Consider the following 21,554-nt stretch of genomic DNA (forward strand, 5'->3'; position numbering starts at 1 on the left):
AGCAAGGAGGCTACCAACTTTCCTTTGTTCAACACCCTGGGATCTTTGCTTCTTACAGAAAGAAGAACCCATTGAGCTATGCCAGCATTTTGAGTGTTACAGAAAAAATTACTGGGCGTGCTGGCATCTCTAAGTAGCACCTGGGCCTGTGCTCTTATCACCTCCTTTTAGAAGTTATTGCTCATTCTTCTGGAACCCACACAGCTGGGAGCCAGAAGGAGCAGACATCTAGCTTCTGCTCTGATCCACTGTATAGCCTCTGCCTCCTCTTTTACTTGTATTTCCATTTTCTGTCATGGTACTACTCCCATGTCACTGGGATGCTGCAGGGTTATCATGTGAACATGGGCAGAGAGCTTTGAACACTTCCTTCGCTATGTAAGAAGCGCATATTCCCTTTCTCTTTCTTTATATTTGTAAATTATATTGGGAAATTAAACCCATGCCCCTGGTAAGGGCATCTCTCAATTCTACCCCTGACAGTGCAACAATTGATCAGTTGTAACATAAGACTTTACACTTGGATTCAGAGCTGCAGTACAGTGTTTGCTAGCAACAAGTGGCAATGAAGCATCCTTGCCTCTATTTGGGATCCTGTGCTCACAGGCTACAAGCCAATCTCCATTCAACTTTGACACTACATTAGACAAGCAAAAAGAACTTGCTGACCATTACCTCCTTGATTTTGACAAATTCTGGGTCCCCCAGTAAAGTCCTCTTGGCATATGCAAAGCGAAAGGCCTCCACAATGCGATGGTAAGTCAGACCCTTTTTCTCCACGGTTTTGACACTGTCACCAGAAAAGTTAAATCCTGGTAACAGGAGAAAAAACAATGTGAGCACATCTGAAAGCACATGGCCCAGGGGTAACCAACAGGGACTGGGTGCAAAACATGGTCAGCTTGAAATCTATTCAACTGAAGACGTTAATATGGTCAAAGCCCCTTTGGGGCTGTTTCTGGTTTTGCAACGTTTTTTTTTCTTTTAGGACTTTTCACCATTTCTGTTCTGCCTTATGAAGACAAAAAAGGAAGCTGACAATGCAAAAAGTATTGTCAGCAGCATTGAAAAAAGGCTATGGTTTTTCTACTGTGTTAAAGTGATCCAAGGTGCTTCATGTAATGATTGCAGGTGGGAAAAAAAAAACAGTATTCAAGAATGTCACGTATAGGTTAATCTCATTAGCTTCCCTATAGGCAGATAATGGAAGAACACTTCTCAGAAGAAGTCTTTTCATCCAAGCCTGAGCTTTCACACCCTGCAGCTGTATCTCTGAGTTTATGGAATCAAAGGAATGATTCCCAGATCTGCCATACCCAGTGTATATGCTGGCTACTTAAGAACCAGGTCTGATGCAGAATGCTACTGCCATTTACCTGCTTCTTCCAGCACAGCTGGAAGAAAAGCTGATTCTGCAAATTCTATGCTCGCTCCTGTGTCCGACATTGCTCACTGAGGCTTGGCTCTTACCTTCCAGAATGTTTAGGATGAGAGCTAGCACTGGACCGCTCAATGGAGCACTGGGAGTGTACAGCTTGAACTCCCCAATTTGGATCTGCGTAGGATTTTCAGTTAGGATGGCACGATAATCCCTCAGGTCTTCCACTGTAATGATGCCCCCTATTACAGAGAAATACTGTCTGAGGTTGCCCATGTCTTTACACAGTAGTCAAGGGCAGCAAGAGCCTATGCCCTTATTATGGCTTCTGATGGTGGAAATGCAGTGGACTTAAGATGCCAAGAATGAAGCACAGAGCAAAAAGAGCTTGCAAAAATGGAGCCCTTTGGACTCTGAACTGAATACCTTGCATCACTTGGGCACATGGGCCCAGCATGGTGGTACCCAAAACTCTAGTCAGGTTAGTATCCATCAGGGAGAGCTTTACAGAGATCCTGGACCTTAAAAATCAGAAGGGTTTCTCCTATCCCATAATACAAAAAAGGGAGTTACCACAAAAAGTAAGAACCAGAGCATTTAGAACCAGAGAAAGGAACTGTTTTTCTTAAGGCAGACACAGGGTCAAAGTGCTGCATGAAGTCGAGCCCAAGAGATGTGTAAATGCCTTAATGAACATTGAACAGCTAAACAGTACATTAGTAGAGAACATGCTTATGTCACCATCTAGAAATGGAGTCCAAGCACCACAGACAAGCAGAATATAATTTACATTACAGGGTCCTAGATCAAGTGCTTTGTAGGCCAGTGCCAGAGGCTGTACCTCACAATAGATAATCCATCTTTCACATGCCCTGGTAGGTCTAAACTCAGGGGTAGGCAACGTTTTTTGTCTGGAGTGCCGAAAAAAACCACAAAGTCTACCTTGGAAGGTGCCGGAGTGCTGGCATGCCAGAAAAACAAAATGAGGGCTGGGGGGTACATGGCAGGACGCACTGCATATTAGCATATTTGATAATCATAGATGTTGCCTTTGTTGTTGTGTATTCCTTTTTTGTTGAGCATGTTGCAATGAGAGAGAAAAAAAAGAGACAAATAAGAGAAAGAGAGAGAGAGAAAGAAAAAAAGGAGAGCAGAGAGAGAACTAGACATACACATATGCACACAGAACCACGTGCACAAACAGAGAACCAGAACACACCCAGAACCAGACACGCGTGCACACAGACGAACAGAGCCAGATGTGCAGGCATATGGAGCTGGGCTCCTGGGCCACTGGACAAAGTCCGACCCAACAATGCCCTGGTCCCGCCAAAGCCTGTGCTTCCCCAGGGAGCCAGCCCCCAGGCTACAGCGCAGCTGGCTGAGGCCCTGGCCCAGAGCCTGCCATCAGCCCAACCACCCACCCACCCATTCCGCACAGCTAAGCCTGCAAAAAGGTGTGGTGCTCCTGGCAAGGGGCAGCGCCAGCCTCATCCTGGTGGGGGGGGGCTGGGCTCAGAGTGGGTGGGAGTCAGGCAGGCTCAGCTGCAAGCCCTGCTGCAAGCAGCCTGGGCTCCATGGTTGGCAGCAGCTACCAGAGCCTGGGCCGGCTGCAGCTGGGAGGCTGCAAACAGCTGCTCCAGGCTCTGGCATAAGCTCCAAACTGGTGGGTGCACGCGTGCCTCGGAGCAGATGGTGGGGATAGGGCCTGAGGCAGAACAGCCCTCCCACTGTCCACTCTGAGGTGCAAGTGCAGTCACCGCTAGCATGGAGCTGATGCCGGGGCTGTGGAGCCCAGCACAGCTGTTTGTAGCCTGCCCGCTGCCTACTGCAGCTGCCCAGAGCCCAGGCTGGCTACAAACAGCTGCTTCGGGCTCCAGAGCCCAGTCGTCAGCTCTGCGCTGGCAGCAGGGGAAAATCCGGGGTTGCACTGTCTCAGGCTGCTCCCCCACTGTCCGCTTTGAGGCGTGTGTGCGCCCGCCAGTATGGAGCCAATGCCAGAGCCTAGAGCAGATGTTTGCAGCCTTCTGGCTGTAACTGGCCCAGGCTCTGGGTAGCTGCTGCCAACCATGGAGCCTGCTCTGCTTGCAGCAGGGCTTTCAACTACCCAGCTGCCTGCTAGGAGCAGTCTGGGCTTCGTGGCTGGCAGCAGCTGCCTAGAAGCCAGGCTGGCAGTGGTGTGCCAAGCAAAATGGCCTCACGTGCTGTGCTCGGCACACGTGCCGGGGGTTGCTGACCCCTGGTCTAGCTCCTAGGGTGTGTCCACACATGCAGGCACATGCACTTGCAGCAGCTCAAATAGAAGTGGCACAAATTTGAGCTGGGGCTTTTTGCCTCAGGGTACATGCCTGGACATGCACTTTGCTGTGATGCAAGTCGTGTCACTTGGGTCAAAATAACCCTGCCCAGCTCCTCCTGGATCTGCCCTGGCCAGCTGCTCAGGGCTACATGCCCTCAGACGTTTCTGATGCCCAGCCACTTGGTATCTGGGGACACACCCCTTGTGCCAGACAGACTGCTGAAGCAGCATCCCCAAAAATCACTTTTTAAAATACCCCAAAATTCATGTTCTTCCACAAGTAGAACAAAAGACCACTATTATATATATATATATAGCAAGAGGTGGGGAGACCTAGGTCATAGCCCCAAGCTGCCTTAAAGCATGGCATGCCGTGCAGCGCCCTGCCAAGCAAGGCCACAGCCACATGATGCAGTGGCGGTAGCATGGGTGCCAGGCGGCCAGGTCCAAGCCCCACTGCCCCATGCTGTGTGGGGGGAGGGGAGGGCTGTGCCAGGAGGCCCCAAGCAGCCCCAATGGTTGCTGCTACTGCTGGCGAGTGCAGGGACGCTGGCACCAGTGGAGAGAGTGATGTGGGGCTGGGCTGGGGGGTGGATAGGGGACCCACCCCTCCCATGGGTGCCCCCCCTCCACACCCTCCCACATCCTACTTGTCTAGCATGGGGCCTAGGTCCCGGTCACTGCAGCCTGCACTGCTGCCTGCCCTGCACAGGCAGGCATCACGCTTCAGCACCCAGGAAAGGGCCAGCCATAGAGACAGAAATGTCGCCTGAACATGCGTGTTTAGTACTTGACCCATCTGCATTAATAAATGCTTGTATCCACCACACTGGGGAGCAGTCCTGCCACTATCAACCTCTGGAGTCCATTTATTGGTCAGCCAGCTGATAATGGGCTCTCACTTCTTTGGTTATCACAAGTAGATTTCCTTGAAACAGTCTTTGCTGCAGTACAAGCTCTGTCAGTCTAGGTTTCTGCCACTCCTTTCGGGAGTACAAAGGGCTGATATTTTGACACTGCATGCTGTGGTTTCCTACCTGCATTTTTGATGTCAGTGACAATTTGCTGTGCCAGGCTTCCCGTGTAAAAGGCATTGGGTCCCTCATTGGCTAAAGTCTCATAAGTGATTGCTAGCTTGGGCATCCTGATGACTTCCCCCTCCTGTAGGATTTTTCCTTCTCTGCAGAACACTTCACTGGTGGGGAAAAGAGGAGAGTCAGCTCTGCCCATAGCATTCAACCTACATTACATCAGCCTGACAGCTTCCCAGGGAAAACACAAATGGTAACTTTGGTGACACAGCAACTGCTGTAGCAGCCACCTTAAGTCCTTGAATTCAAGCAACAGAGATACATGCTCCAACTCCAAAGCACAGAGGCTGCTGCCCATCCAAACTGCAGTTACAGACATTTCTGATCCACAGATGTCAAAGCCCTTCGTAAATGGTGTGCAAATACTCCTCCCCTTCCATCTCTCACCAGGGAGTTTGAGGCACACTCAAACCTGCTGGGTGGAAGATGCAAGAGAAAAGCAGGGTGCTGAGGTGGAAGCTCAGACTGAGTGATCTGCTCCTGGCAGCATCTTCAGGGAGCAAAAGTATGGGACTGAGAATTCTCCAGCAGGGCTGTGCAGAGCCACTGCTTGTTTGAGAGGGGCACACCTTCACCTCCTTGGCCCAGAAGAACTGGATGCACCAGCATAACTCCAAAAAAACCCCAGACCTTTGGCAAAAGAGAAGCCAACTTTCCATGGCTTAACAATTCGCAGAAGGGAATGCACCTTTGCGGGCTCCCCAAGGCAGGCCGCACTCACCCACTACACCTAAAGAAGGGTGAAGAGAGGCTGTGGCTTTGGCACATGACAAATGAATCCTACAGATTTACTGTCTGTTTAGTAGCTTCTAACTCTCCCTCTTCACAAACACTAAATCCCACTGTTCAGATAAATGCAAGCAGTTTGCTCCCTGTAGGACCCAGAAATTCAGAATAGTCTTCAGTCTCGGGTGCTACTCAAAATGAACAAATCTCACTGGCACCAAGATACTGACATTATTAATAACTGGCAGGTGTGGGAGGCCCAAGATCATCCCTGGGAAAGTCCTCATGGACACCCACTCAATTTCACTTAAGTACAAAGACTAGCTATGGTGCAACTCTTGAGGTAGGATGCAACCGCTTCAAGTTCTCCATATGCCTGGCCTTCTCTGTGTTACCTACCACAGTGAAGGGTTGCTTTCAATCTTCTCTTTCCTTGATTTGATGGCTCCTGCAAGGCCTTTCCCAATGGGGAACCCTTCTCTTGCCAACTTGATGCTGGGCAGAAACAGGCTTTTCCATGCTAACCTGCCATGACGTTTATGAGCCATTTCATAGCCTCGGATTTCTCCTGGGACTGCAATGGACAATCCTCCTAGAGCAGACAGGGAAGATTTCAGGCTACTTGTGTAATACACAAAAGAATAAAAGTGAACAGAGTTCAGTACACCAGTTTCGTAAATAGCTTCCTTACTGAAGGAGGATTTTACTACTATATGGGTGTAGCCTGCATAAACAGTTCAGTCTATTCATACAACAGCATGGTCTGATGCACTGGTTTTGGTGTCTTTGCACCCAGTATGTTTGCCAACCTCTTGAAGTGTTTATCTGATAAAGCCAGTACAAGGGTTCAGTTTATGGAGCAGAGCTGCCCAGCATAGCTGAACTGATTAAGCTGCTTATGGCTTTCAGCCCACAAAGAGGAGGAACTTCATAGTACAGGGCATTGTATTGCCAGACCTGAACTGAAAACATTCATGCAGCTACCTGGCACCAACTGCTGGGTGGTGGGGAGAGGTGGGGAAAGGGAAGTGCAAGAGGGAGGTGGTAGTAAAAGCAGAACGCACCCGAGTGCACCAACAACAGGAGTTTGCTTTCTTCCATGCCTCAAAGCATTCTGGGAGTCACTGGGTTAGTTGTTTCATGATATTTTTGATAGTGATCTGCTTTTCTGGGCTTCTAGGTTACCAAATGAAGCCACCATTAATAAGGCTGTCAATTATGGCTCTTGTATTAACACAAATGCTAGCAGGATCAACAGCACAGATGCTTTTCTGCCAGCTGGGGGTGGGGAGGAAAAGTAGCAAATAAGTTATAAAAGGGTCAGACTTTGCCTTGCCGGGTTTTCTTGAAGTTCAGGATTGATCTTCTACATTATCCTTTGCAGGAGTGAGACAACAAGGGCTGTTGAAGTTATGAGGGGACGTTACCTTGTGACTTCTAATCAAAAGGAAATACGAAACAACAACAAGTGCGAGGTGATGGGGATATCAAGGAACACTGGGGCAAGAATCCCAGCTGCCTGGCAAGCCCAGCATTGAGACTAGAATAATCAGAAGTGCTTTGAAGTCAGATACTTCAACAGCTCAAGCCTCCACTGGCTGGAATTTGTGAGGCAGCTCCATCTGGCATTTCCTTACCTTTAAGGGAGAGCTCCGTATTGTTCCCAAACATGCCCTGGGATGCACGTTTTGGAGCCGCTTCTCTTGCATTAATGATTTCGACTTTCCCTTGAAAGACAAGGTAGAGAGGACATTAAACAGTATGCTGGCTTTGCTTTACTCTACTCAGCACAATCTTGGGACCCTAAGGCATCCAGAACAAACTCTTTGGTTGGGTTTGTAGCCTGAGCATACCCCACTTGTGTGAACAGGATACAAAGCTGGTATCTACCAACACTGAGATACAATATCATTCCCAGGTTTGCTTTAGACACACCAGTGACTCCCACCACTCACTACCACCCACTTTACCTGTAGCATTGTAGATTGTGAGGAAGACACCCCCTCCAATTCCCATGCTGTGAGCATTCATAAGGCCTACACAGAGCAGAGCTGCAATGGCAGCATCCACTGCAGATCCTCCTTGCTGAAGGATATCCCTGTGCAGCAGAAAGGAAGAAAATTCAAAGTTTAATGACAGCCCAGCAGCCTGCTCATTCATCACCATTGTCCCCAGCACATGCTCTCCTTCCTGGGTTTGACTGCTTCAGTATAGGCAGGAAGGAAGCAGCCTGTCTTTGTATTTTCTACAAGGAAAAGGATGTCCAATCTGATGTGGCTTCCCAAAGAAACCTGCAGACAAACCACATATCCCCTCACAGAAACATCTATTCTTGATTTGCTCTCATCTGAAGGGAGATGACTTTTAATTATTTATTTATTTATTAAAGCAGCTTCCCCTGGTGATGCAAGCTGAATAGACCTGAACTCAGACCAGTCTGAAAATTGTGTTGAGCTACTCAGATCTGCCTTGTGGGTTTTAGATGCCCAACTTGTATTAGTTTTAAATGAGAACTAGCCACCTGATTCTCTTTCTCCTCCACGTTCCCCCCTTGAGAAAATCTTAGCCCCTCTGTCCAGGCTTTGACTGTAGTTCAATAAATGCATTTTAGAAACAGTGGGAACATTTCTTTCAGCCATTTAAATGATCTCTGTGACTAGAATCTCCACCAGTTGTGAGCACCCTCAGACTGCCAGCAATGGTATTTGTCCAGTATGGAGCAAGGCATCCCCAAGCCCTCACATCTTCCAGCTTAATCCTCAGGAGTGACCAGAGAATGGTTTGTATGCCACACTGGCAAAAGGCTGTCAGGACAGTTCTCGAGCCACAGAAGCTTGGGTCCTCCATTTTGTTACAGGTGATAAGAGAAAGCAATGAATAGAACAAGGACAGATACCTTCCAATTATCGAGCACTGCCCAGCATCTGTGGCCACAGCTGCCCTCTTATAAAGATATCCATCTTGTGCAGAGCGCAGCCCAAAGAACAGCCCCAAGAAAAGGGACAGGCCCAGCAGAAGCAAAATCAGGACTCCAACCACCACATTGCGCTTCTTCATCTTTCTGTGGAGACAGAAAGGCACTTGGTGATTCTCCCATCTGCCTCTAGGCAATTGCTGAACATAGTACCCAGGAGGATGGATCCAGCAACCTGTTTTCAGATGCAGTGAAAATTAGTTTCTTTTTATCCAAATTCAAACTCTGGTTTCTGATGCCCTGCCCCCCCACAGAGAATTACTCTATTGCAGTAGGGATACAGTGAATGGATATGATGGGAGAGCAAGAAGACCATTCAATACAGAGAAACTAGAGACAAGGCCTATCCATTTGGCAAGCCAAGGGGTTATGATTATCTAGGGGGGAGATTCTTCAGAAGGCCTAGTGGGCAGTTGAGTACCCTACTCAATTTGTCTTCTGTAACTTGAATCATCCCTACCTTACTTAGCACAAAAAAGCCACTTTTGTATGAGAAAAATGCATTCCTATTTACTACCAATATTGCAAGAATAAAAGAGTCCAGACTGTCCATGAGTGGATTCTCTCCAATTAACTTTGATGAGACGTTTCAAATGTTTTGCCAAACTCCAAATCTATTATAACTTGTGTGCTCTTCATCCACCAACGCATAATTTGATCCAAAAATGCTCATAATTACCTGAGAACGGTGGTTTTACTGTAGCTTGTTGCTTCTCATGAACCCTTAGAGAATGGAACTGTTCTTTCAAATTCAGGTTTGCCTGGGAGCAACTGCAAGATTGCTCTTTGCCTTAGCTCACCCATATGGGAAATCTGCACATGTAATTCCTTTCAAACCCTCCCTCTCCCCATCCTTGTTTTTAAGCCAGGTTTCCACGGAACTTAAGAAATAGTTGCCCGGAAGTTCACTAAATCACTGAATTAGCAAATAAGACCTATCAAATTGGGAGCAAGTCCAAATATTCACTCACCTAGATTTTTATTAAGATCTCTTCTACTGACATTATTATCGTGCTTAGTTATATCCATAGAGCCTCTTTCAGGCTGAACACCAATTTCAATATGCAGTTCAGGAATTTCACTTTTTTAGAGTTAGTGCAGACTTCTCCTCCTTTGAAAAGGCCTACTCTCTCCACATAACTCCCCACCCCACACAAACACTGTTTTTTATTCTAATACAGTTATCTCCCCAGTTGATAAGCACCAGAAGGAATCTTGGAGGCTCTCTGAACTCTTTTAAGATTTCCTTAAGCTTTTAACCCAGCAGACATAGCTTTGAAGAAGCGTTGCTGTTCTAGGCAGAAGACCTAGACAAAATGATTAAGAAAGCCATCACCTAGGATGGAATCTGTTTTTACACATCTTATAAAGGGCATGTCACTCCAGAGAGAAGAGGCACCCATAATTTTCTTACAGAGAGAGCTGGGGAAGCCCCCGGTACAGAGTTTGAGTAAGCAGAAATTCAAGCTGCAAGTGTCTGTCAATAATTCCTGGGGAGAAACCAGAAGGTTTTGAATTCTGGAAAAAAAAAAAGAAAGTGGAGAAATTCCAAGGTAGGATTACACTTCACCTGCACCCAAATGCTGTCATGTGTGGAAGAATTAAAGTGTCCCAGACCACCAGCAGCTGCACCCGCTCTGTGCAAGGTCACTAGGCAGTCAGGCCTGCACAACATACATTTTCTCTCTAGACAATGAGCAATGTTGTCCCACTAGACTGTTCCAGAAGCAACCCACCACTATAGGCACCACCTACTCCCTCAGTGTGTGCACAGAACATCCCTCCCAACTCACTTTCCACAGGCAAAGGCAGCTGTCTGCTCTGACTGCTTTTCTATGTTCTCCAGTGCAGAGTATGACTCCCCTGTCCCACCTCTCTGCAAACTGCACCTTTAGATGTCACAGTGCACCCACGCCCTGGACATCACCCCAGAGATGGGCATTGCACTTCACAACTGAGCACTGCAGAAGTCAGTGGTAGCAAGAGACTTCACTTACCCAGGGCCTATCACTGCAGCATGCAGCACAACTGGGGAGGTGGCTACATTTCACAACTGTCACAGGAACCATTTCCTTATCCCAGTCAGGACCCTGCTTTACCAGAAACCCTGGCAAGTATTACTTCTGGTGTATTGTCTTTGGGTGTTTGATTCTTCTGTCCTGAACTGCACGGATTAGTTAGATTAAATACATGTAGTCTACTTTGTGCAAGAGCTAAGATACCCATTACCTTACCAAATCATCTGCTGCATACAGAGAGACGCTGGTCAGAGGCATTGTGTCTGCAGGGCGAAGGGACCAACCCCTCCACGGCAGTTGATCAGTCCCAAGGTGCAATGCTTTCCAGCAAGGTCACGTTGGCTTTTGCTGCCCTGTGGCAGAGGGCTTATGCAGGACCAGAGAGCTGGAGGTTGCTGAAGGCTACAGGACAGACCAGCTAGATCAAACCAGAGTGTTTGGGTTGTCCCATCAGGGGAGGAGTTAGCTGAACACACCCCCATCATTCAAACCTTGTCAGTCTGCTCCCCTAGCCCTGTATGCAATTATTCTGTTAATCCCATTTGCCGTGCTGAGAATTTTCTCTCTTTGGGTAACACAGCTCATTACCAGACTTTAATCTACTGCATGCACAGTTATGCCCATGAATTTTAACTTCGGGCAGTTAATGGTGAATGGAGGAAGCTTCCCTTTCTAGGTTCAGAGCTTGATTTAAAAATTAGAGGCATGTTTCTAGTGCAGAGACTATAATACAGGGAAACAGAGCAGCCATTATTTCTCCAACAATAGCTCCCACACAGCCTTGGATTTTAAAGACAGTTTTGTTTATTGGCAGGGAGTGTTCAGCTACAGCTCTGGCAGCAACCTCCCAGCTTCATAGGAAACACCAGGGGATCTTTATCTGCACCCAAGGCAGAAAGCAATGTGTGTCATCTGAAGGACAATGTCACTAATCTCACAGCATCAGCACCAGTATATTTGCTGGCCCAGATACTGGAACTTTAACCCGTAAGGTTTTGGTTTGGGGGCGGGGGAAGGGTGGGCAAGGCAGGTCTGATGTAGCAGTACCCTTGGGTTCAGCAAACAGCAAGACACAGGACAAGATTTACCTGTCCTGATCAGATAGACTTTGATGGGCAGAAGAATCCCACTCACAGCAGGTGAGGAGTGTTTAATATTAGGTTCTTTAAAGGAACTTCTTTAATGCTTCTCACAGTTAATATAAGCCATGCAAATACCAAATCCATATGCATCTTCCCCAAACCATAAAGAACCAGATTATATCCAGCTGCCGTGTGACTGCACTGGGAGTAAAAAAAATCTAACACACATGGGTCGGGTACAACCAGTCCCTCTATAGACAGCCACCTCAAGGGGAAGGAGGAATAAAACTAAGACATGACCCCTCCGTTGCCATTACTCCTAGGGGAGCAGAGCTGGAGAGATAGACAGGGATGACAGGGCAATACCTTGCCTGTGTACCTAGGAGAACTTGCTGGCAATTGTTCTTCCCAACACTCTTCTCAGGGCTGGGCCTGTCAGACTCAGTCGAACGCTGTTATGAAGCATTACTGTCAAACCCATTCCAGCACCCTGCTTACCAACTTGAATTCAGTTCACAAGTGAGTGCCTGGTATGTTCCGATATGACACCAGGGTCTTGCCCATGTAGGGAAGGTATGATGGGATCCAAATGGTTGTCTTCTTTTATTGACTAATATGATCTAGCAAGAGAATCCTGGGGGAGCAGGTACAGTACACACAAGCAAAGATTTAGACTGGACATTAGGAGGTTGAGAGGTGACCTTGTGGCTGCCTATAAATTCATCATGGGGGTGCAGAAGGGAATTGGTGATGCTTTACTCACCAAGGTGCCCCTGGGGGTCACAAGAAATAATGGCCATAAGCTAGCAGAGAGCAGATTTAGACTGGACATTAGGAGGAACTTCTTCACAGTTAGGGTGGCCAAAATCTGGAATGGGCTCCCAAGGGAGGTGGTGCTCTCCCCTACCCTAGAGGTCTTCAAGAGGAGGTTAGATAGGCATCTGGCTGGGGTCATCTGAACCCAGCACTCTTCCCTGCCTAGGCAGGGGGTCGGACTCGATCTATTGAGGTCCCTTCCTCTATAAGCACATGGAAGGAAGGGAGGAGCAGGGTGCCGAGTAGACATGGAGTGACATCCAGAAGAAATGGAAGCCATTGTAATAAAAATGAGGCTGCGAGAGAAGAATCGTTCCAAGGAAGAGTGCAAATAGAAAAAGTTGGCAGCTGAAGAGAGACAGAAGATGGCAGAGAGGAGCAAGTTACAGGGGGAAGAGGCACTCATGAGTGAAACCAAGACTGGAAAGAGTTCTGCAGGTCTGGAAAAACAGGCCCCTTCCTTAGACTATGTACGCTTTATCTAGGGTGCTTTGCTTGTTTGGGCTCAGCCACTACAGAAAACCATCCCTCAGATACACAGGACAGCCTGCATATCTGCAGCTATGTCCCACATGGTCCTACACAGCCAAGAAAGGAGCAGAAAGGTTTTCTTTACTTTGTGCTGACTGTCAAAAATGCTTCAAGTCCTATCCAGTGTTATGGCCACTCATTCTGTACTTACCTGTCCATATGGCCTCATGGTGGGGACAGGCACATTGTGCAAACAGTCTAGTGTGTCCCTTCTGAACTGAGCTCCATTCTGCAAAGATTTATTACGATGGCCATCAAATACCACTGCTGTGTGCCTGTCTCTGAAGCAGTCAGCACTCAGACTCTCTAGCATATTGTCTTTTACAATTGGTTTTAACCTCTTGACCCTCTTCCTGTATCCAGCTCTTTGGAAATGCTGTTAGTATTTCAGTCAGATACCATAGCTCAGCAGCAGGGAGACTTGGAAACAGAGGGGCTATAAAGCAATTAAAGGCAATACAATTACTTCTCACTGATGTTTGGGTCTGACACCATCCAGGAAATTCAAAACCTAGGTTGGCATTCTGTCTTAGTCCATGGGGAAGTAACAGGAGAAGAGCAAGTAACCCAGAGTTTGCCTGGATAAGCAACTTGAATAAGTTGCATTAGTCTGTGATGCAGCCTTCACAGCCTTGTTCAAACATGCAGTAGCTTGTGAATTAGAAACATCTCGGAGCAGCAGCCTAATTAATGTCAGGCAGAGAATCCAAGTTCAGGTCCTTAGCGTCTGTGTCCAAAATGCTGGGAGCATTGTAGAGAAAGGAAACATGCCATGGTGCTCTCTTCTGGCCAAGCAGAGGGAACAACAAAGAGCTCTGACAAAAGCTGCAGCCAGCCCACTCTGCCAGGGATCAGGTCACTACACACAGAGACTTCCAGAAGGGAGAGGAATCCAGATAGATTCATGCACTCCTCTGCTCCACAGAGTTAAACATTTAAGATTTTAGTATTTCCCCAGGGCATCAGCAGGGCCTCTATGCAAACGCGTGCAACTTAAGGTCTCAGGTCATCCTTTGATCATCTAGGAGCAGTGACTACACCCCCAACTCCAAGATTCCCCCTGCCATGGGGTAGGCAACCTGTGCCATGGGAACAGCAGCAGGGACTCCGAGTCCCTGGAGCAGGTAAGAACCCCATGCCCCCTCAGCACCTTCTCCCTTCCCTTCTGTGCTCAGCAGTACATCCCCCTCCCCTCCAAACTGCTCTCCCACAGTTTTGCCCAGCACTACTGATGTCCCTGCTGTATCCAGCTGCCCTGGAGGTGGTGGAAACTCCAGAGCTGCTCCTGCCCTGCTCTAGCCAGTCTGCACAGGGGCTGGGCTCAGCAGGGAACAGTGGTGGCAGTTGCAGGCAGGTTTCTCCTCCCTACCCAGTCCTGCAGGTGCTCCATGCCAGCCTGGGAGCAGGCTCAGGGAGGGGGATTCTGCCTGCCACTGCTGCCATCTCCAAACAAAACTGGCTGCCTGTGTAACCTCCCCACAGCCCTGGATGAAGCAGGGCAGGAGTGGCCAGGACATGCCAGATCCACAGACCAAGCCTTCAGTCATGTCATTTCACCAGTGACACTGTCTCCAACAGAGGAAACAGATTCCTTGAAGTATGTACTTCAGATTCCTTGATAGTCACACAAAAACTAGTGACCCCAGACCAATAAGGGACTTGTAAGAAACTAGTAAGAACAGGTGCGATTCATGTCTGTCAAAGGTCAATATTGTGAGCAGTTAATGGATATTCTCTTTCCTCCAGGTAATATGTGCTTGTTACCTTTTAGACAGAGAACTGGCTTTCTATTGAGCCTGTAGCCCTAAAGTCTTAAGTAGCTATGGCTTTACTACAAACATACCCAAATCTAAATATTTGTGCAGACAGAAGTATCCCATAAATCAGAAGCACAAAGACACAATAACCCAACCAAAAAGACACCCCCCTTTCTCAACGCAGTCAGGCAACACAAATGAGAAGCATTTGCTTTACTAACCATTCTTTCCTTAATATTCTCCCAGGTAAATGGGACTTTGCTGTCTGAACAAGTCCATGTGTGGGACAGGGCAATCCTGCTTTGCAACCAATAATATGTTAGAAGGGACAGCTTAATCCCCAACCAACCTCAACATTTACTTTTGAGATACTAGCACAAAAAGGGCTTCTGTCATGTGGCTCTACTGTGCTACCAAATTGGAAAGCACAGTCCCTTCCCCAGTGGCCTTCTTGACCAAATACTGGTCTTTGGGGTAGATCTTGTGGCATTTCTCCTCGCATCTTCAATTTGTCCAACATGCAGCTCCCATGTGTAACCAAGCCCAAGCACCAGAAAGCTAAATCTGCTTCCTCTCTTCCTGGCAGTTGGCTCCTGCTCATTAGTCGAGAGCCAATATTTATCAAGCAGAAAACAATGAGATCTGCATTCTGTTTCCTCATCCCCATGGGCTAAGGAAATTGTAAGGGAATGGTTTCATTCTCCATTCAACACAAGCAAAAAGGTTAGATGCAAGTCAGCCCAGGTCCACCGTGAGGTGACAATTATGCACCAGTACTTCAGCTGCTGGATTTTTACATATTAAAAGGTAACTTGTTTTCCAATAATGCCCTTCAGCCAAAGATCAATAGATTTTTATAAGCCTTAGGCCTTGGACTCTTGAGAGATTGGCATCACTATCCTAAGGCAGCAAGCTTAAACAAGCAGCTTTGAGATGTACAAAGAAAGGCCCAGTGACAGACTCATAACCTCCAGTTTTAGTCACTAGTCTGTACTTCTTGCCTTTTGGATGCAAGATCAAGTCCTAAATTGAGCTCAATACCTTCTTCAGTATTTTAAGTTAGGAGGCCTTCTCAACCCAGTCAATAACTTCTCACAGATGAACAAATCCAAGTTATTTCTTAAAATATATGGTAAGCTGAATAAATAACAGGCAATCTATACTGCCAGACCTGCTGACCACTTTCCCCTAATATAATCTAATTTCTTTGTAAGAGCTATTTCAAACGTCATTCAATGTCAAGGTTGGAACTTGGACCAATATCTTTGCATCCATACTAAAAGGAGGGATGGCCTTCAGTGAAGTAAAGATATGCCCTCCATAAATAGGGTAGAGAATATAACAAAGTCCAGAGGTAGCCTATCACCTGCTTATCTTGAAATATATTGACTAGAACCAAAGAATTCAGTTTGAACAACATGCAAGATAACTGGCTACAATGCTGCCAGAAGCAGTAAGTCACAATTAGTTTTCAAGTGGATAGTGCATAGTGAACACTATTGCAAGGTAAGCACAGAAAAATCTACCTTTTACACTATGCACCCTGATGATTTCTAGTTGAGGACCACCAACATGCAAGACTGGAAATGAGAAAACAAGGTTTCTATTTCCCAAAACCCAACATGACATTAAGGATAAAATGAAAAGTTTAGAGGGGGTGCTTCAAAATAAATTTTCATTTAGATTTCCAACTGTCAAATCAAAAGGATTCTTCAAAAGAAAAAAATTAGATGCTAACAATTTGAGGAAATAGTATCTGTTGATGTAAGCCACTGCTTACAAAAAGCTTATGCATCTCTGATTAAGTTAGTCTATAAAGTACCCTGCTTTCTAACTGGATTTTAATGTCCAAAACAGCACATCAAATGTATTTATATTAAAAAAAAAATCACTATAAAAAGGTTCTTTGGTATTTAAAACTAATTTAAATAAATAATATTTGAGTCATAAAAATATCTGATTTTAAAAAGTGTATATAAAATCAGCCTTTAGAGTCAGACCCCTCAGTCTCAGAAGCAGCCAACTCTATTCCAGTTACTCATCTTAGAGAAAGCCTACAGTGTTTGACACCTGCAAGCACCAGGTAATTCTTTACCGAGGGTGCCCTCTGTTACTTTTAGCTCTCATAAGTGCTTGCAAATCTATCAGCTCCTGTGCTTCCATGCAAATCCTGTTTGCTGCAGTCCTTTCATGCCTTTTTTAACAGAGATTTCCCTTCTAAATGCACACATCCACTTATTGCTAGCAAGAACCACTTACCTTAAAAGCTCTGTGATGCATTCCAGTGTTTTTGATGTTTTGTGTAGCCTTGATCATTGAGATAAATGGGTTCCATACAGTTACTTTTGAATCAGCAGTCTCAGAAGAATACATAAGTAGTCATTGACTGGCTGAAGAATCAAGAACCCACATCTTAACATTTCTTTAGTGCTTCTGAAAGGTGCTGCATCAATAGTCCTAGAGATTGAGAGCTCAACAGTACAGGACTAAAATTTCCCATACTAAGTCTCTTTGACTCAGTTCAGATTGAAAGGATGAGAGCCATGGTAATTTTAGGTACCCACATGGCCGTAATTACCTACTAGCTCAGCACTGACGGATAGAAAGTGTTATTTAAAGGTTTGCTTTTGGGAACTGGCTTGTAGGTAAAGTAGATATGCATTAGAATAATGGTCCAGGGCAACGGCAAAGGTTAACAGATTTCTTAAAGCCTGTTTGTGACAAAGTATCCTTCAAGGCCCAGGTCTGAAGCCATTAGACACACAGGCTGGGAAGTTGAAGATATGAACAGTATACCCAGATAAGAGACTCTGCAGTATTGGCGCCAGGTCATAGTTCCCAACTGCAGGGCCCTTGGGATTTCCAGTTTTGGTAAACAGACCAAATTAAGAGGCTGGGTAAATAACCAAATCAAGTTGTAAGCATGTAAGGGGTTTGTTGGAACAAAGGAATATGCTGACACAATAGAATGTGGACAGTTTGACCACCACAGGAAGACCAATCAATCATGCCCAGAGATGGAGTCAGAGGAGAGAAAGAATACAAAAGGAGGTATTTCAGAGCAGCAAATGGTCCCAGAGAGGGGAACCTGAGGCCACCATGAACAGAGGGCATACCACTAGCCCATCTCACCCACCCCGCTGTGGGATGGGCCTCTGCCTTCAGCCTCCGGTCTGCTGATATCTGGCATTCAAGAAAGGACCTCAGGATGAAGCTCACATACTGACCAGATGTGCCTTCCCTCTATGACAGCTCTAAGACTGGTAGATATAGAATTGTTTGCATTATTTTTTATCTGCTATCACTGTGTATCAGTAAAATCCGCCTATTATAGAATGGAGAGGTCGTAGTTGGTCTGAGGATTTAGGTCTGCCCAGAACAAGGCATCTGGGTCCTAAATCCAGTGCCAACAAGCACCTCACAAATGTTGACAGACAAGGTTCCTTGGGTGAATTTGATATCTTTTATTAGACCAACCCAAATAGTTGGAGAATATTTATTAAGCAAGCTTTCGGGTTCAAAAACCCTTTGTCAGGCTAAGGAAGCTTCAGCAGTTGGTGTGTGCTCTTCCTGGATTTGATTTGGATTTTCATCCCATCCAGCAAGAGCACACACCAACTGCTGAAGCTTCCTTAGCCTGACAAAGGGTTTTTGAACCCGAAAGCTTGCTTAATAACTATTCTCCAACTATTTGGGTTGGTCTAATAAAAGATATCAAATTCACCCAAGGAACCTTGTCTGCCTATGTCCTTAGACCAACACGGCTACAACCTACACCATCACAAACATTGAAGCATTTAACCTGTATGGTATGTAAAGCAAGAGTAAATGTTTACAGACTGGGAACCAAGTCAGAAAGTTTAAGGGTCTGCATGCACTACAGTCTAGAGGTATGACGGCAGCTTACATGAACACTTGAGTTGATTTTAAACTAACTAGTTGAGGCAACATAAGCCAGCTGGGGACCCCATGTTTGGTACCTGATGCTCATGCTGCTGCAGTTTATACTGGTCCCTGAGTGAGCTAGTTTAAAAGTAACTGTAGGTATGCACATGTAGAACTGCACATCTGGCCAACAGCCTAAACGACTCACATGGACACTCAGCCCTCCTGGGAAATCTGCAACAGCAGGAAACTGAACCCAAGTGTCCCAGGCTTGATCCCTAACCATCAAACCATCCTTCTGGAAACATAGATTCATAGATGTTAGGGTCAGAAGGGACCTCAATAGATCATCGAGTCCGACCCCCTGCATAAGCAGGAAAGAGTGCTGGGTCTAGATGACCCCAGCTAGATGCTCATCTAACCTCCTCTTGAAGACCCCCAGGGTAGGGGAGAGCACCACCTCCCTTGGGAGCCCGTTCCAGACCTTGACCTTCCAGAACTGTGAAGAAGTTCTTCCTAATGTCCAATCTAAATCTGCTCTCTGCTAGCTTGTGGCCATTATTTCTTGTAACCCCCGGGGGTGCCTTGGTGAATAAATACTCACCAATTCCCTTCTGTGCCCCCGTGATGAACTTATAGACAGCCACAAGGTCGCCTCTCAACCTTCTCTTGCGGAGGCTGAAAAGATCTAGTTTCTCTAGTCTGTCCTCATAGGGCTTGGTTTGCAGGCCCTTAACCATACGAGTGGCCCTTCTCTGGACTCTCTCCAGGTTATCCGCATCCCTCTTGAATTGCGGCGCCCAGAATTGCACGCAGTACTCCAACTGCAGTCTGACCAGCGCCCGATAGAGGGGAAGTATCACCTCCTTGGACCTATTCGTCATGCATCTGCTGATGCATGATAAAGTGCCATTGGCTTTTTTGATGGCTTCGTCACACTGCCGACTCATGTTCATCTTGGAGACCACTAGGACTCCAAGATCCCTTTCCACTTCCGTGCTACCCAGCAGGTCATTCCCTAGGCTGTAGGTGTGCTGGACATTCTTCCTCCCTAGGTGCAGCACTTTGCATTTCTCCTTGTTGAACTGCATTCTGTTGTTTTCTGTCCACTTGTCTAACCTGTCCAGGTCTGCTTGCAGCTGTTCCCTGCCCTCCGGCGTGTCCACGTCTCCCCATAGCTTTGTGTCATCTGCAAACTTGGACAGAGTACATTTCACTCCCTCGTCCAAGTCACTGATGAAGACATTAAAGAGTATCAGTCCAAAGACAGAGCCCTGCGGGACCCCACTGCCCACACCCTTCCAGGTTGAAGCCGACCCATCCACCACGACTCTCTGGGTGCGACCCGCCAGCCAATTCGCCACCCACCGGACTGTGTAGTCATGCAAGTCACAGCCTCTTAACATGGCAAGGAGGTAAAGTTAAATACTGTTAGGTTGTTAGCTGGCCATCAAATATTAGCATTTTCCCTCTACCCACGGGGATAGAATTCTAACTAGAAACCTAACAGTTAAAGGCTCCAAAATTCCCTTTCTACATTTCTGAGCCAGTTTTCTGACATCAAGGCAAGAGGCAAGCATAACAATTATGCTGGGTGGATTACAATGAAACATTAATGTTGTAGCTGGGTCAGATTTCTGTAAAAGTCATTCTGGAATAGGTTCTATGCTTCCTAGATTTAAATGGTAAGCCCTTTTCTGAAGGAAAACATGGCCCAAAGTAGCAAAGGCGGCAGTTTTATTAAACATTTACATTTGGTGTCAGTATATTCATACTGGAATGCAGTGATCTATTTCTAGCCTTGGAGATGCACAGAAGCCATCTGAAAAGTACGTAACTACTATTACCTCAAATGATGTAGAATATGATTTTCATTTCAAGCATATGCCTCAAGTTCTACAGCACATCAGAAATATGAAGTCTGTCCATTTGGTACATGTACCAGTTCTACTGCATAAATATTGGGATTGTGCAAGATGAGAGCTGGCTTGGGAGAAAACAAAGGAGGCTTCTTTGGAAAGTACCAAAGAGACCAAATGCTGCCCCATAAAATTGCAAACTGCTGTATTGCAGATTGAGAAAGGTATGGAGTAACTGGTGTTACCACCATTTGTCTTCAACCATGTAACCCTGTCTGGCCATGTGCACTTCCTGTAATAAATGCATCTAAAGTTATGGATGTGCCACCTGTGCTTCCATAGACAAGGCTATTCAACATGAACATATATTCAACATGAACACTGTTGAATATGCTTCTCCTCCCATTCCCTCTCCTCTTTCAGAAGAACAAACTCCTGTCTAGCACCTATACACATTTAAGTCTTCTCCTGTGGACTTCTTATTTGACCTCTCACTATTAAGTATGGAGTCCATTTTCTAGGAAATGGAAGATATGATTTGCTGCACAGAGCTTTTCCATGGCATGGTGTAGGCAAATGCTTGTAACACAGCACCAAGTTTGATGATTTGGCACAACACTATCAGTGGTTATTTTGAACAAGGTTGTAGTTTTATGATCTTGCATGACATGCTCTCACGCTAGTTTTAGGCCATGTCCATGACAGCTTCTTCTTCCATAACTAGGGAGCTACTCTATTTGCGATGTTGAGTTTTTCACAGAAACTGTGAAAAAGTGGTTTCCACAAACTCCATGAAAATCATAGAAAGTTCAGATTGGAAGGGACCTCAGAAGGTCATCTAGTCCAACCTCCTGCTCAAAGCAGGACCATCCCCAACTAGATCATCCCAGCCAAAGCTTTGTCTGGCTGGGTTTTGAAAACCTCCAAGGATGGAGCTTCTGTACTTTAAAGAAGCCTTATTGAGAGTGCAGGAACAAACCATCCCAAAGCGCAGGAAGACTAGTAAGTATGGCAGAAGACCAGCTTGGCTTAACAAGGGACTCTTCAGTAAACTAAAAATCACAAAAAGAAAGCTTATAAGAAGTGGAAACTTGGACAAATAACTAGGAAAGAATATAAGAGCATTGCTCAGGCATGC

General features: G+C 46.2%; 1 protein-coding gene across 4 annotated transcripts in view; it reads right to left on the reverse strand.

The window, feature by feature from the left end:
- The window catches only part of GGT1 (gamma-glutamyltransferase 1), a 69,322-nt gene that overhangs the window by 9,325 nt on the left and 38,443 nt on the right, over nucleotides 1-21,554 (reverse strand). For 2 of the 4 annotated variants that reach the window (XM_019493771.2, XM_019493769.2), the window contains exons 2-8: nucleotides 8,391-8,555; nucleotides 7,465-7,592; nucleotides 7,132-7,221; nucleotides 5,894-6,086; nucleotides 4,715-4,872; nucleotides 1,471-1,620; nucleotides 676-812 (exon numbers count right to left, since the gene is read on the reverse strand). In XM_019493771.2, the coding sequence (XP_019349316.1) occupies nucleotides 676-812; nucleotides 1,471-1,620; nucleotides 4,715-4,872; nucleotides 5,894-6,086; nucleotides 7,132-7,221; nucleotides 7,465-7,592; nucleotides 8,391-8,551 (1,017 nt within the window). In that variant the 5' untranslated portion in view covers nucleotides 8,552-8,555. Of the gene's footprint in view, nucleotides 1-675; nucleotides 813-1,470; nucleotides 1,621-4,714; nucleotides 4,873-5,893; nucleotides 6,087-7,131; nucleotides 7,222-7,464; nucleotides 7,593-8,390; nucleotides 8,556-10,702; nucleotides 10,867-21,554 lie in introns of those variants that run through there. The other 2 variants (XM_019493770.2, XM_059713513.1) reach the window with 2 other exon arrangements.

Source organism: Alligator mississippiensis, chromosome 10, assembly GCF_030867095.1.
Source record: "Alligator mississippiensis isolate rAllMis1 chromosome 10, rAllMis1, whole genome shotgun sequence".
Classification (NCBI taxonomy): domain Eukaryota; kingdom Metazoa; phylum Chordata; order Crocodylia; family Alligatoridae; genus Alligator; species Alligator mississippiensis.